Source organism: Mirounga angustirostris, unplaced genomic scaffold (assembly GCF_029215605.1).
Source record: "Mirounga angustirostris isolate CCGP_5_RB_7025 unplaced genomic scaffold, mMirAng1.0.hap1 SCAF_5, whole genome shotgun sequence".
NCBI classification, from domain to species: Eukaryota; Metazoa; Chordata; class Mammalia; order Carnivora; family Phocidae; genus Mirounga; species Mirounga angustirostris.
In genome coordinates this window covers 100,391,434-100,406,434 of record NW_026991713.1, presented here as the reverse complement: position 1 = coordinate 100,406,434, position 15,001 = coordinate 100,391,434, and the positions used below count along the sequence as shown (strand labels likewise).

Here is a 15,001-nt window from a genome sequence, read left to right as displayed (position 1 = left end):
TCAGTGAGGCCAACTCCCCTCCTGAGGTTCTCAGTTTCCAGCCCCAGGGGGTGGTGGCTCCTGTCCTACTGCTCTGGTAAGAAAAGGCTGCACCCTGCCTTGTACATCCTCGTCTCTTCCCTCGGAAGGAGCAGGTACTGGAGTGGCACGGTGAGGAGGGGGAAGGCGCGAGGGGCAAAAGGAGGGAGACGTGATCAGATGGAAGTCTGAGCTGGACTGGAGGGACAGAGCTCAGTGGGAGGGCTTGGGGGGGGGCTCCCACAGTGGGAGGGAGCTGGGGGTGGTGGACTGGGAACAGAGGACTTGGCTTCCTGAGGTTGGATGTTGTAATCCTGGTGCACAAACTTTTGGCTTCAGTCCCTCCTGTTGCTGTGGTATTTCTCTGTCCCTTCACTTCCCAATACACTGGTGTGCGTGAGCGCGCGCACACACACACACACACACAGAGCTGCTTTCTGTCTGGGAGTCCTGGGACAACTCGGATGGGATTCTGAGCTGGGAGGAACAGGAGAAGGAGCAAAGGTGGAGGCTGGTTCCCCTCTCAGGTCCCGGCTGTGTGGGCTTCCCCGCCACTGTCCCGGGGACCGGAGGCATGGAGCTGAGCTGACCACGGGAGCCGAGCTCGGGACTGAGGTGAGCAGGAAGCAGAGGACGGGCTGTGTCTTTGCAGTCCCTTAGAGGGTGCCTCAGAGGGGCTGGAGGGGTGAGTCCTGGGAGGCAAGGTTTTGTAGGATTGTGTGTGTCTGTGGTACAAAAGACTGGGGCTGAAGGTAAGTCTGATGTTGGGGCATCTTAGGACCAGGGGCATCACCCCGGCTCCCCCAAGCCACCCACAGCTTCTAAGTTGCTCAGGGACGAGCCTGGGAAAGACCCTAGGTGGGGGGCTGGCTCTAGGGAGTAGGTGAAGGAGGGGTGATCACCTGGATGAGGGAACGAGGGGAAGAAGCAGACAGTACCCAGGGAGATGGGAAGGAAGAGCAGACGGGACAAATCTTGGGCATCCCTCAAGACCCATGACCTGCAATTAGCCATGCAGATGAGGGGTTCCTGCCCTCCCCCATGGGTCAAGCAGCGCAAGCAGGGAGCCAAGCGTCTCCCAGAAGGAGGAAGCTGCCCCAGCTCAGGCTTTGGGGAGGCGTGAGCATGCTTGTGCCAGAGAAGGGCAACAAGGGAGTGGTGGGGAGGTGCAGGCGGCCAGCAGCCTAACCCGGCAGCCCCCAGGCTGTGAGGGACTAGCCGGAGTCAGGTTTTGGTGCCATGCACACAGGTATGTGTGTGCAAAGGGACGTGACAGGAATGGCACCAGTGTGTGTACAGAAAGGGGAACTGGTATGTGGGTGTGGGCTGCAGCAGGGCCTGGGGCATCCCGTGCCCCGCCGCGCCCCCCGCACCCCCCCCCCCGGGTCCGGGGCTGGGCCATTCCTGTGCTGGACTGGGAGGGTGATGGGGCCGAGCTGGGATCCCAGCAGCATGGCGGGAGCGGCATTTCGCCACCTGTCTGCTCCTCTGCTAGACCCTGACCAGACCTCCTCCTCCTAGCCCCATGCCCAGCTCCTGAAAACGGTTAATTTTGGACTTGCTAGCCTCTTGAAGATTTTCTTGGTGGGCTGCACTGAGCCCAGTGTGGATGTAGGTGTCTTGGCTTCTGGAGGGCACTGACGTGTGGTGAGCTCCAATGCATGACCCCGTATCCTGCTCCAGCTTAGCAGAGGTGGGAAGGGGGCGTTAGGGGCTGGAGAGGTGGCAGAGCTGAGACGGGGTTGATCTCGGGAAGGGGGAGATCTCTGGAAGTCATCTTGACTGTGGATAACACTGTTTATTCCTTGCAAGTGGGCTAGGGGTGGAAGGGCACAGTGGGGACGGGGTAAGGAGGGTAGGGGGGCATGCCGTCCTTTTGGCTTTGAAAAGGAGCTCCCACAGCAGAGCTCTGTACAGCCTGTGTTTATGCCTGACCTCCACCTCAACATTTCTTCCCTGAGTCTAACTTGAATACCACTTGCTGCACTGAAGGCCTGTTTCTTCTTGATTTACCATGGCTCGGGGCCAGCTTTCGTTTCCACATGCTCTTGCTTTCATTCTGCCATTCCGTTTTTTCACTCTAACCCATAAATTATGATCTTTCCAGTAACCCTTAAAAAAAATATGTTGTTGGGCGCCTGGGTGGCTCAGTTGGTTAAGTGACTGCCTTCGGCTCAGGTCATGATCCTGGAGTCCCGGGATCGAGTCCCGCTTCGGGCTCCCCGCTCGGCAGGGAGTCTGCTTCTCCCTCTGACCCTCCCCCCTCTCATGTGCTCTCTCTCATTCTCTCTCAAATAAATAAATAAAATCTTAAAAAAAAAATATGTTGCATCAGTATCAGCTCATCAGTGTGTGTTCTCTTCTTGTCTTCCCCATCCCGATACAAGCCAAACCCTGCACCCAAACTGGGCTCTGAGATTTGCTTCGCAGTCCTGCACTCTCCTCTGGTCTTCCCTTCGCTTATTCCTTGGCCCCACCAGGTCTCTCTTCCTTCCACTGTTGAGGACAGCTTGGCCCTGTCATAGCTGCTTCTGGTCTGAGAACAGGAAGGCTTGTCTCCTGTCCACCCCCTTGGAAACCTTTGTGCTTGGGCTCACCCTGAGCTGAGCTACACTATGGCTTGGCAAGCAAAGGCAAAAAATCTCTCCTTGTCTTTTATGGATCTTATTTTTATCCCCCACCCTCCCAGCACCCCTGTTGAATGGCTCATTCTCTCTTCCAGGGAGACTTAAAGCCCAGAGAGGAAGTGTGAGTTGCCTAAGTTCATACAGCAAGTTAGAGACTCCGCTCCATTGCTTATTGTATTGGTGAGTTCATTCAAATCATTTAAAAATAGTTTTACTGAATACTTGCAAGGTGTCAAGTCCTGTTCCTTCATCTCTCTGAGCTTCATTTCCTCATTGATAAAATGGACTTAATAGTAATACCTACTTTAAAGATTTTAATGAGGATGAAATTTAATAACGCATATGAAGAAGTGTAGGTTTTTGGCACAACAATTAGTCAAATGTTAACTTTTATTAATATTATTATTGGTTAGGTCTGGACTAGACCTTAGGTTTCCTGCCTGGTGTTTTTTCCGTTAATGTTTTTGAATTCATTCATTCATCCACTCATTTGTCTGATAACGATTCCGGGGCCACTCCTCAGGGTGCCCAAACCCCAATTCTGTAGCAACATCTACAGTTGGTTCAGGTAGCACCAACTCTTTCCCCCAGGGCCAAACTGCCCTGTTCTTCCAACCTGACACTCTGGTTCTCAAAGCCTCCCCCACTCCTAGGGTCTGATGGTCTCCTCTGAACCTGGAAGCCTTCTTCTCTCCCTTCCTTCCCTCCTCCTCCCTTACATCAGGGGCTGAAGACCTCTGATTTCCATTAGGCGCTTCTCTCTTCATCTTTCTTCCTGAGGTGAGCTTGCAGTGGAAACCTCTGAGTAGGTCCCAATACCAGAATCTAACCCCGACAGGCTTTCCCATTCCTGGGATAACCTGTCCTCCAAGTCACCTTCAAAAATTTCCATAACCTCAAATGGCTCCTGCCACACCTTTTTAACCGACTTGGGCTTGGGCTGTTGCCTGGGTTAAAAGGACCAACAAATAAACACAGACACTTAGTAAAAAGAATCCCTTGTGTTTCTTTAGAGCCTTGGAGGGGCATGGAGCACTTGGTAGCTTAGGGTCACTTTGATTTCCCCAGCGCCCCCCGGAGGTGAGGGGTGCTGGGTGGGTGCTTCCCTCTGGGGCCAGATCACCTCCTCCTGGCAGCTCCTCGGGAGCCAAGGTGGAGGTGGCCTCAGGGTGGCTGTGTGGGGGGAGGGGGGGAAGGCAAACAAGGACTCCAGGTACAACACCACAGTGCCGCAGTTTATCTCCTGGAGGTTGAAAATGGACAGCGATAGGGACAGAGTAGACCAAGAGAGACCACGTCATTTTTCTGGCAGTCCAGTGAGCTTTGGGCTCTTTAGGAGAACAGGAAGTCAGGAAGGGCAGTGACCTGCTGTCACGCTCAGCCACGTCTGGGTCTCCCTTGAGGAGACCACCACCCCAGTGAGAATCGCTCTGGGATCGACCGCCAGGACCCCTCCTTGCTTGTTCTCAGGGCAGAGGTACAACGGAGAAGGAAGAAGAACCAGGTTTCCCTCGAAGGCCTATACTTGGTCCTGGCACCAATCCCGGGTCTCATCTGGCCTTGTTCAGAGGCCCCACCTTCTCCTTCCCTTCCAATCAGACGCCCAGAGCTAGCTGGCTCCCATGTTTACCCTGAGTTGATCGATTGCCTGGCATAGGAATGAGCACACAACCAGCTAGCAGAAGACCATGCAGTCACCTGGGCCACACCTGCCCTTTGACCTCCTGTCACCCCTGGCAGGCTTTGATCCCTTCTGGCTTGGAGGCTGGAGGCTGGGCGGGTGCCACTCACCCGACACTGTGGAGCTGGGCAGACGGGCGAGCGGGGACGGTGGCTGGCTGTAAATATCAGAAGGGACTCGGAGGATGCCTGGGTGGCTCAATCGTTAGGCGTCTGCCTTCGGCTAAGGTCATGATCTCAGGGTCCTGGGATCGAGCCCCGCATCGGGCTCCCTGCTCAGCGGGGAGTCTGCTTTTCCCTCTCCCCCTGCCCCTCTACCCTGACTTGTGCTCTTTCTCTCTCTGTCTCTCAAATAAATAAATAAAATCTTAAAAAAAATAAAAAAATAAAAAAAGAAGGGACTCGGAATGAAAGACCCCCAAGCCTTTTCCTCCCAGTCTACTCCTATATGGTCGTAAGCAAGCCACTTCACCGGTCAAGGCCTGGATGTCCCCCTCTGCAAAATGGGCAAACGAAGATTGGCTCCCTATTTGTTCTCCAAGTCATGAGAGCAAAGTGTAACTTTCGGTGTAAAAGTCATGGAGAGTTTGGGAAGAAAATCAGCAGCCCAAGATATTAAACCATATTCCAACAATGGGAAATGTTACCGCAATATTCCAACAATAATCAAAGCCAAGAGGAAGAAAACAGGGGTGGAAGGCATGCTTCGGGGTGGTACGGCTCACCCCTTCTTGTCACACCAGGCTCACCATCCTGCCCTCTCCCAGCTCCGCGGCCTCCCGGTCCATCACGTCGCCATGGACAGAAAAGTGGCAGTCCCCGAGGACGGGCCTCCCGTGGTCTCCTGGCTCCCTGAGGAGGGAGAGAAGTTGGAACAGGAAGGCGAGGACCAGGTGAAGGATCGGGGCCAATGGACCAACAAGATGGAGTTTGTGCTGTCAGTGGCCGGGGAGATCATTGGGCTGGGGAATGTCTGGAGGTTTCCCTATCTCTGCTACAAAAATGGAGGTGGTGAGTTCATTTTGAGGTAGGCGTGGTGGGGAGAGCTGTGCCTTGACCGCAGGCAGGGCTTACCTGGGCGCCTCCTGCCTGGCGATGTGGTAAAATGGAAGGAGGCTGGCATGGAGCTGGAGGGCCCGGGGGTTCTCAGGGTCCTCCTCTGTGAAATAGGGATGATGCCTCCCAGGGCCATGGTGAAGGGTAATGGAGGCAATGGGTAGGACCAAGGAATCTGAGTGTGTAACAAGATAGGATATACTAGTCTTTCATGATTCTGTATAATGCTGGTTGCTGATAGGAGTCATTCATTCAGCTAGTATTTTACTGTGGGCCTCTCCTGGGCTAGGCATTGTTCTAGATACAGCACAGAACACATTCTGTGTGTTATATGTATTCTAGCGCAGGGTGGCAGATTACAGACAAAGAAGTAAGATGCATGGGATGTTGATGGTGAGGAGTGGAATGGTGAGAAGCCAAGCAGGGATGAGGGGTAGGGAATGCTGGGTCGTTGGAGATGTAGGGGAGGGGGGAAGGGTTGAAAAGGTGAAGTAAGGTGCCCAGGAAAGCTTGTGCTGAGGAGGTGACATTTGCACCAAGACTTGAAGGAGGTAAAGGAGTGAGTCTTACAGATGGAGATCAGGTGAAGACCATTCCAAACGGAGGGGAAAGCAAGTGCAAAGTCCTGGGGTGAAAGTGCACCTGGCCTGTTTGAAGAACAGTGGGGCAGTGACAGATGTGGAGAAGAGTAGAAGAGATCAGAGAGGTCACAGGGCTCACATCTAATAGGCTCTGCTCTGAGATGGGAACGGTTGAAGAATTTGAGCAGAGAAATATGATCTTGTCTCTGATTTTTTTTTTAAAAGATTTTATTTATTTATTTGAGAGAGAGAGAATGAGAGAGAGAACACATGAGAGGGGATAGGGTCAGAGGATGAAGCAGACCCCCCGCCGAGCAGGGAGCCCGATGCGGGACTCGATCCCGGGACTCCAGGATCATGACCTGAGCCGAAGGCAGTCGCTCAACCGACTGAGCCACTCAGGCGCCCGTCTCTGATTTTTTTTTTAATTAAAGCAACATAATTTTATTATTTTTCAGCACTGGTAGTAAAAATGAGCAGGGGTATGGTGGGAAGGGGCCAGATTAATCTTTTTATGTGTACAATTAGAGGCTTTTAGTATATTCATAGAATTGTGCAACCATCGCCACAACCGATTTTAGAACATTTTCATCATTCCAGAAGGAAGGCCTGAAGCCATTAGCAGTCACTCCCTATTCCCTCTTGCTGCCAGCCCTTGGCAACCACTAATCTACTTTCTGTGGCTATGGGTTTACCTATTTGGAATTTTCATACAAATGGAAGTATTCATTTATATGAATTTATTTGTGACTGGACAGATTCATCTTTGCCTTTTGAAAATACCTTTATTCTTCTTGTGGAAATTGTACACATTTATTGTGAAATCTGAAACATTCCAGAAAGGTAAAAAGAAGAAACATTCCTATTTAAAGATAATTATTGTTTAGAAAACCCTTATAGGGACGCCTGGATGGCTCAGTCGGTTAAGCGTCTGCCTTCGGCTCAGGTCATGATCCCAGGGTCCTGGGATCGAGCCCCACGTCGGGCTCCCTGCTCAGGGGGGAGCCTGCTTCTCCCTCTGCCTGCCGCTGCCCCTGCTTGTGCTTTCTCTCTTTCCCTCCCTCCCTCTCTCTGTCTCTTTCTCTAATAAATAAAATCTTTAAAAAAAATAGAAAACCCTTATAACACTATTCATATTTAATTTTTAAAAAAGATTTATTTATTTATTTTGGAGATGGGGGGGAGCAGCCAAGGGGGAGGAGAATCTCAAGCAGACTCCCCGCTGAGCATAGAGCCTGACATGGGGCTCAGATCCCATGACCAGGGGATCATGACCTGAGCCAAAATCAAGAGTCAGATGCTTAATCGACTGAGCCCCCCAGGCACCCCCATTATTTACTTTGGCAGGTGTTTACTGAGCATCTACCCGGTATCTTGTTTTGTGTTTCCAACCTTATAGTATTATTACCAACTACTTGAACTAATGGTTCCAAGAAATAGAAATGGGGTTTCCTGGCAGGTGAGGGCTATGGAGCGAGGCTGGGGAGTGGGGGGTGAATGCTGGCCAGAGATTAGGGAAGGCGGGGAGAAGTGGTAGGGGCGGCGACTTGTTTCTTTGCCCCAGGCCAGTTTCACGGACACACAGGGCGTTCGTGCTCCAGCTGAAGATGATCCAGGCTGAGCACTCATTTCATAGAGCGCCCAGAGGTTCCTAGGGATGTTTAGCGACTTGCCCAAGATCATAGAAGTGGTTGGGAGCTGCGGGCCTGGGCACCTGGTTCACTGGCTTGCACATCACTTGCCCTGCCATCTGAAAAGGAGGGAGAAGGAGGGTCCAGGGGACAGGTTTTCTGGTTTGGGTGCCCACACCTCCTTGTCCTGCCTGGTGGCTGCACTGTGGCCGTGGCCTCAGTCCTGGCTGTGGGGCAGCATGGGGACACAAGCGCCTAGGACAGTGTGCAGGGACACCGCGCTGAGCCTGGGTCGTCTGTGAAGAGGCAGTGCTGGATCGCAGTTATTGGGCAGAGTCTGTGTTCTCGCATTAGCTCTGTCCCAACCTAAGTACCCGGGGAGGACACCCACCCTGCCACCCCTCTATCCTATGTCCCTCATCCTCCCCTACATGAGGGGTGGAGCAAGGTCAGGGGTCCCAATCTCAGGTCACTGGTCTTTGGGGGTCCAGGAAAGTAGGAATGTAGGTTTCCTTGTTTCAGAAACTTAATAATGGATCTACGTGGGAACATGACTTCACCGACTAACTCAAATGTCACCTTTTTGCTTTAGGCTAGAATTGTACTAACTCACTATGATGATAGGGTTTATCTTGAGCTGACCATAACTCTTTAGTTAGCAGTTAGGATGTGAGGGCGATCTGGCTGCGACATCTGGCACCCCGTTGATTGCCAGGGTTGATGCGGTTGAGGTGGTTCTGTGATCTGGCTGGCTAGGCAGGTGTCCCCTTCTTCCCACACCGCTCCACGGGCGCCCTGCCCGAAGCTGCGCGCTTGGTCCAAGAGGACGACCTTCCCTGATAGGGGAGGACTGTTCTTCCATCAAGGGTATACGAGTAGCCGCACTCCCCTGCTAGGACCCCCAAACAAGCTCTCCAGGTCCATTTGTAGGAGAACGTAGGGTAATCAAGCTTCTGAGACTCCAGACACGTCCAAATGAGGCACTGCAGGTGGCAGTCTGCCTTGCTTTAAAAAAAATAAATAAATAAGAAAAAAAGCAGTTAAATATAGTGTTTACTGATATATTAATCAATTCATAATGAATTAATAATTAGTTAACCAACGGTTCCGTAGAGAAAAATCTTTCAAGAGGGATGAAAAAATAGTGTTATTGGTGTAATAATATCTTTGGTTACAAAAAAAAAACCCAGGGAGTTGCTAAACTAGATCATCCTCAAAAAATGGCTCACCCCAAAAGAGAATTTTATGAATTCTGAGTTTCCAGATTGCTAGTGGTTCCGGAGTAAGTGCTTGGCAGAGCTAATAAGGCATACCTTAGAGCAAAGGGAGAGAGACTATAAATGCGTCCCAAGTCACCCTGTCCTCACAGATCCCTGGGGGGCCTCATCCGGCTGCTCGTGCCCAGAGCATGGGCAGATGCTAAGGGAACTGTGGGCCAGGTCCATCTCCCCGAGTGAGGATTCTCACTCCGAGGGGAGGATGTTTGCAGTGATAGTATGTTGAAAACCCAGGGAGAAAGCCAAGAACTGATGCCTGTAGGCGCTCCAGGACCAACCTCCTCCCACTGCCTGCTGTGGCCGGGGCCTAGCATTGACCCTCCAGGCCCGACTCAGCCTGAGGGTGGCCCAGCTCCAGGCCTCCTGAGCTCTCCCCGGTTTCTGTGGGGCAGAAGTCTATGTGCCAAGGGTAGGGCTGAGGCCGTCCCCTTCAGGAGAGGGAAGGGCTTCCGCGCACAGCCAGCAGGAAGGGGCCCATGGGTCACATGCCACCACAGACTTCCTGTAAAGCGCCCTCTGGGAGAGCCCCTCAGCCTCACCCCTGTAACCACCTAAGCCGCGTGAACCGGCGTCAGTGGTGTTACTCAGGATGTGCGGGCAAAGCTAGAGTTAAAAAGGACTTCAGGACTTGGAGAATTACCAGTTGCTGTGGCTCCGGAGGGCCCAGAAGACTCACAGATCCTTCTCCTTCACTCTCACATATTGCTACTGGCGGTGCAGATGGGTAGAAGAGGCTGGGAGGGCGATTCAGAAATGCATGTCAAAGTCCTTAAAAAACTGTTCAAGCTCCAAGGGTGGAAGCAACCCAAATGTCCATCAATGGACAAATGCATAAACAAAATGTGATATATACACATGAGGGAATACTATTCAGCCTGAAAACAGCATGGATAAACCTTGAGGACATGAAGCTAGGTGAAATAAGCCAGACACCAAAAACATAAGTACTGCATGATTCCTCTTATATAGGGTGTCTAGAAAAACAATTCATAGACAAAAAGTAGAATGGTGGTTACCAGGGGCCAGGGAGAGGCAGGGAATAGGGAGTTAGTGTTTAATGGCTACAGAGTTTCAGATTCGGATGGCTGAGAAGGTTCTGGAAATCGATGGTGGTGATGGTTGGATAACAGAGTGAAAGTACTTAATGCCACTGAACCTTACACTTAAAAATGGTTAAAAAGTAAAATTTATGTTATATATATTTTATTGCAAAAAAAAAGTACATACACTCTGACCTACCAATTTGTCCACTGGAAATTTATACTGAGGAGACAGTTAGCTAAGTGCACAAGGATGTGGACAATGGATCGCAGTGGGGTGTCTAATGAAACAACCAAAGATACCTGGCCAGTGGAGGTATCGATGAAATGAACTAAGATACATGCTTACGGTGGAATATGATACGGGCATTAAAATGATGCCTTCTATATTTATTGATATAATAGGTTCATGATAGGTTTTTAAATGGTAGTCAAGGAATATATAGTAGGTTCTCATTTTTTGCCAAATATATATGTATATATGTGCGCGTGTGTGTGTGTTTATAAGAAAATTGGAAGGCTATACAATATTTTTTTTCCTTTTTCCTCCTTTGTACTTTCTATTTTTCCTGCAAAGTAATGTGGATTACTTGGGTAAGAGCACAGACTCAGGTTCGGACCACTTGGCGTGATGCCTCAGTCTCTTCATCTGTAAAATGGGGACAACAGTGGTACCTGCCCCATGGGAGGTGGTTCTGTGAGGATTCTGATGTTGGTGGAGCATTTAGAAGAATGCCTTACACACAGTAAGCACAACATAAGTGCTAAGTGTTATTTTGATGCAGTAAACAATAATCTGCTCACCCATCTGTTTTTTTTTTTTTTCCATCCTCAGGTATATGTCTCAGTGACTGAAGTGGGCACCAGCGGCTTAGCATTATCTTTAAGTTCCCCACTTTGCTGGATGCTTTTTTGGCCTGGCCTCCTGTGGGGGCTGTAGGTCAGCACCTAATCACATAACTGCTGAAACCCCAGTGCCCGAGAATCTGCCTGAGCAGAGAAACGGCCTTCTCTGCTGGGACCCCAGTTTGGATCAGAGCCTGGTGGAGGGAAAAAAACATCTGAAAATTATTAGAGGAAAAGCAATTTTTCCGAGGTGTTTTTGTTTGGTTTTCTCTAAAATGTAACACACTTGATAATTTAATAAGCATATCAAATTATACAGAACACATGTTTTGGTTCCAAAAATAATAAATGGACTAAGTTTGTGAAGCACACTGGGAAAATAAATAGTGCATCTATTAGGATTTCCACCTAAATGTGCACTCCCTTTTCTTCAAAGGTCTTTCCTATCCTGAATGGGGTTCAGACTGGAAAATTTCTGCCTGCCCTGTTCGCAGACAGGAGGAAGCCGACGTGGGCCCCTGGGAGGGTGGGGAGGGAGATCAAGGATGCCAAGCAGTGGGACGCTGGTCTCCCAGATGGGTCGAGGACTCAGCCCCTGCCCCCTCTTGTTCCACAGGAGCCTTCTTCATCCCCTACTTCATCTTCTTCTTCACCTGCGGCATCCCAGTGTTCTTCCTGGAGGTGGCGCTGGGCCAGTACACCAGCCAAGGCAGCGTGACAGCCTGGAGGAAGATCTGTCCCCTTCTCCAGGGTGAGTGTTCCCCTTTGTCCTCCTACCAGGGCCACCAAGCGCCTCCATCCCTCCATCGCTCCTCCCCTTTCCTTCCCTGCCACCACCTTCTTCTTCATTACTCTCATCCTGTGCGAAGTGCTGTGGGGGACACAGGAAGAGTTATCAGACTTTGGGGGGCCCAAAGCTTATAGATCCTGGGGAGGAAGTCACGTCTCAAGAAAGACAATACAAAATCACCAGTGCAAAATCAGATGCAGAGCTTGGAAGGAGTTTTTGCAAGTGAGGAATCCTGGAGCTTCCTCTTCATCAGCTTCCTGGAATGCTGTTCTGGTGTACATGGCGCGGCCCCAGACGTGCCGCCGAGGTACATAACCATCGCGATGATGACGATGGCTAACGTCCCCTGAGCCCGGCTATGTGTTAGGGCTCCGGCAAGCACTTGACATGCATTTCCTCATTGGATCCTCCACATGAGAAAATGAGATCATTTACTGAGGATTTGAACCCAGGTCTCCCTGAGCTGAAAATTCATGCTTTTTCCCATGTTAGGAATTAGGTTAGGGATTAGGTTAGGGACAGCTCCTGTTCTCTCTATGGACTTGCTAGTATTAATGTGAGCAGCTTGGGGTGTCCTTCCCCACCCCATCTTTAGCTGATTGGGCCAGTCCCCTTGGGGGGACTCCCCAGCCCTTGTCTCTGAGAGGTTCCTTGCCTATGGGAAATGAGGAGAGGACTCTTTCCCTCACGTCAGTCTGGAGGCAGCCCCAGGGACTAGGCTATCTGGGGTTACAGCCTACTCAGCTGGGCTGTAGCCACCATGCTCAGGTGGGCATGGGGGGAAAACCTGGCTCCTGAGCAGGCTGGGAACCCGACCACCAATTGGGGGTTTGGTTGCGGGGACCAGGCTCATCTGGTACTCATTCCTCTTGGGGCACCCATGGGACCCCTGGAGAGCAGCAGTGAGGGGCTGGGGAGGGGCGAAGCTTGGCCCACATACGTTTCTACTTAGGAGTGCTGGGTCCTGCTGGGCGACTGTGGCCTCAGCCAGAGCAGTGTCTCCGTGTTCTGCTCTGGAGCCCAGCAGTCGCCTAATGTCCCACCCAGTTGCGTGCTATCCCTAGGACCAAGCGAGCTCCTGGGTGGCAAAAGGCGGGGCTGGCCTCTCTGGCAGGTATCTACTAACTCTCCAAGGCAGTCACCACAGATCGGGTGAGCAAACCAAGCATTGGATGGGGGTTGGGGGGAGGGATTACTGCTCCTTCCCTCTTGGCCAAGTTGAAGAGACAGAGACTCCAAGGCCTGGAGTCTCAGGGTGTGTGCCCCGATGTTGGTGGGAGGGTCCAGGCTGCCTGCTACCTGCCCTCCACCGGCCTGATGGCACCCACCCCGCAGTTCACCCTCCCAGCACACGGAGGCCACACCCTGTGCTCACCCACCCTCCCTCCCTCCTCAGTTTACACACAGGCACAAGCTTCCTCCCCTGAGATCATCCCTACCCTCAGAGATGGGGCACCCCCTCCTCCCAGCCTGGCTCCCCGCCTCCTCCCGGGTCCGGTCGGGTGTTTACAGGCGGTGGGAGCACAGCGCGTTCCGGCGGCGAGTGGCCGCACAGTGGCCGCTTGTTTGGGTGTGTGGGTGTCTGTGTGCGCGCTCCGAACAGCCCGGCCGCCCGGCTCCCCGGGGACCCTCCGCGCCATCAGCAGCCCTGGCCGCCGCTCCTCCCGAGGCCCCAGCCCACGGTCGCTTTAGGGCGCCCCTGCCCCCCACGCCTGCATGATTTGCGGAGACCCAAACGCAGGAAAACACGGGGGCGGGGGGCGGGGGGTGCTCCGGTCGAGTTGGCCAGGCCCGCTGGAACAGACAATCAGGGTGGGCTCCCCGGCCAAGGGCTGGTTTTGTGGACAGTCGGCATTGATTTTCCGACCTGCCTCGGGGCTGTGCTTCCTTAAGTCATCCTGGAGCCCCGGCTTCCCGGGCCGCGGGCACCTCCCCAGGACGCGGAGCGACTGGGACCTGGGACAGGGCGCGGCGCCCACTCCTCCGCCTGCTTTCACACCTCGGGACTAACGGCCGCCCTGGCAACGTGCTACTTTTAAAATGACTGTGGAAAAGATCCCACGTTTGCAGGAGCAGGCGGGCCGGGGAGGGGGGAGGCGAGGGGAGGGGGGACTGCGCCTGCCCTTGCTCCCTCCCAGCCCCACGGCCAGCCTCCAGACTGCTCCCCTGCGTCCGACCTGGGCGCACAGGTCCCGCCTCGGCTGACACTCTTGCCCCTCACTGGGCGGTGAGCTGGCATTTTGAGACCCACTCAGGCTCCAGGGTTCTCGACAACCAGCGACCTCTTCTTTTTTTTTCTTTGCTGGTTTCTTTTGGTTTTTGCTCTTATCCTGAGACTGATTCTTACCAAGACTTCCCTACTTACTCCTTTGTTCTTCTTGCCCTTTTTCATTTTACAAGTAATGTGTGATTGTCGTAGAAAAACTGGAGAATGCAGATGGACAAAAGGGAAAAAAAAACCTTTAAAAAGTGAACCGAAATCCTATCACCTAGAGAACCACAGGTAGCTTTTGGATGACAATCCTTCCAGAGTTTATCTCCTTCAAAAAAAAAAAAAAGATATGTCAAGTAAATTATGCATAATGAGAAAAAAATAAAAAAATAAAAAAAAGAAGATATACATTCAAATATATATATTGCAAAACTGGAAGAATGCAAACTGTGGTGATCTGTAACCTGTGTTTCTTAGAAAAATGTGCTGTCTGTGGCTTCTCGGGCCAATAAAGAAATCCTGGTGGTTGTCTTCGGGTGGCACCCAATCCCCTTCTAGCCGCGGCGGGAGGCTTCCGTGTGGCTCTGCTGGGCTAACTTGATCTCTTGGGTTCTCCTTGTTGCTCCCGCATGCCTCCCCTCTTCCCGTAGGCATTGGTCTGGCTTCTGTGGTTATCGAGTCCTATCTGAACATCTACTACATCATCATCCTGGCCTGGGCCCTCTTCTACCTGTTCAGCTCCTTCACCTCTGAGCTGCCCTGGACGACCTGTAGCAATAGCTGGAACACAGGTATCCATGGTTTCAACCCCTGGGCTGGGGCCTCTCCCTGGGGGAAACCCTTGCCTCAGAGCCGGGCTGTGCGGGCCCTGGTGCCGTCCTGCTGGCTGACCCTTCTGTGGGAATCTGGACTAGCCACCAGGAGAACCGAAAACCCCACCCGACTGTGAATGTTTTGTGCCACTGCGAGGGGTTATCATCACTCACTCCGTGCCGGGTGCCAGACATAGACGGCTGAGCACAAGCCCCGTGGCCCAGCGCTCTGTGAGCGTGCGGTCTACTGGTAGAAAGGGACAAATTAATCAAATAATTACAAATTGCTATGGGTGAACAAAACTGCCGAAACGGTACCACAGTGGGAAGAAAATCGCTGGCTGAGGGCTGAAGATTGAGGAGGAACCCACCATGTGAACAGCAGGCCATCGAGGGGGAAGAGCAGGCACGAGGACGCAGTCCATTTGTGT

The 15,001-nt window shown here is 52.2% G+C and overlaps 1 protein-coding gene across 1 annotated transcript in view; it reads left to right on the top strand.

The window, feature by feature from the left end:
- The first annotated feature begins 336 nt into the window (after positions 1-336).
- SLC6A12 (solute carrier family 6 member 12) overlaps positions 337-15,001 on the top strand; it is a 27,844-nt gene continuing 13,179 nt past the window's right edge. The window contains exons 1-5 of the mRNA XM_045874079.3: positions 337-633; positions 2,741-2,825; positions 5,093-5,336; positions 11,373-11,507; positions 14,409-14,549. Coding sequence (XP_045730035.1) covers positions 5,123-5,336; positions 11,373-11,507; positions 14,409-14,549 — 490 coding nt within the window. The 5' untranslated portion in view covers positions 337-633; positions 2,741-2,825; positions 5,093-5,122. The remainder of the gene's footprint in view (positions 634-2,740; positions 2,826-5,092; positions 5,337-11,372; positions 11,508-14,408; positions 14,550-15,001) is intronic.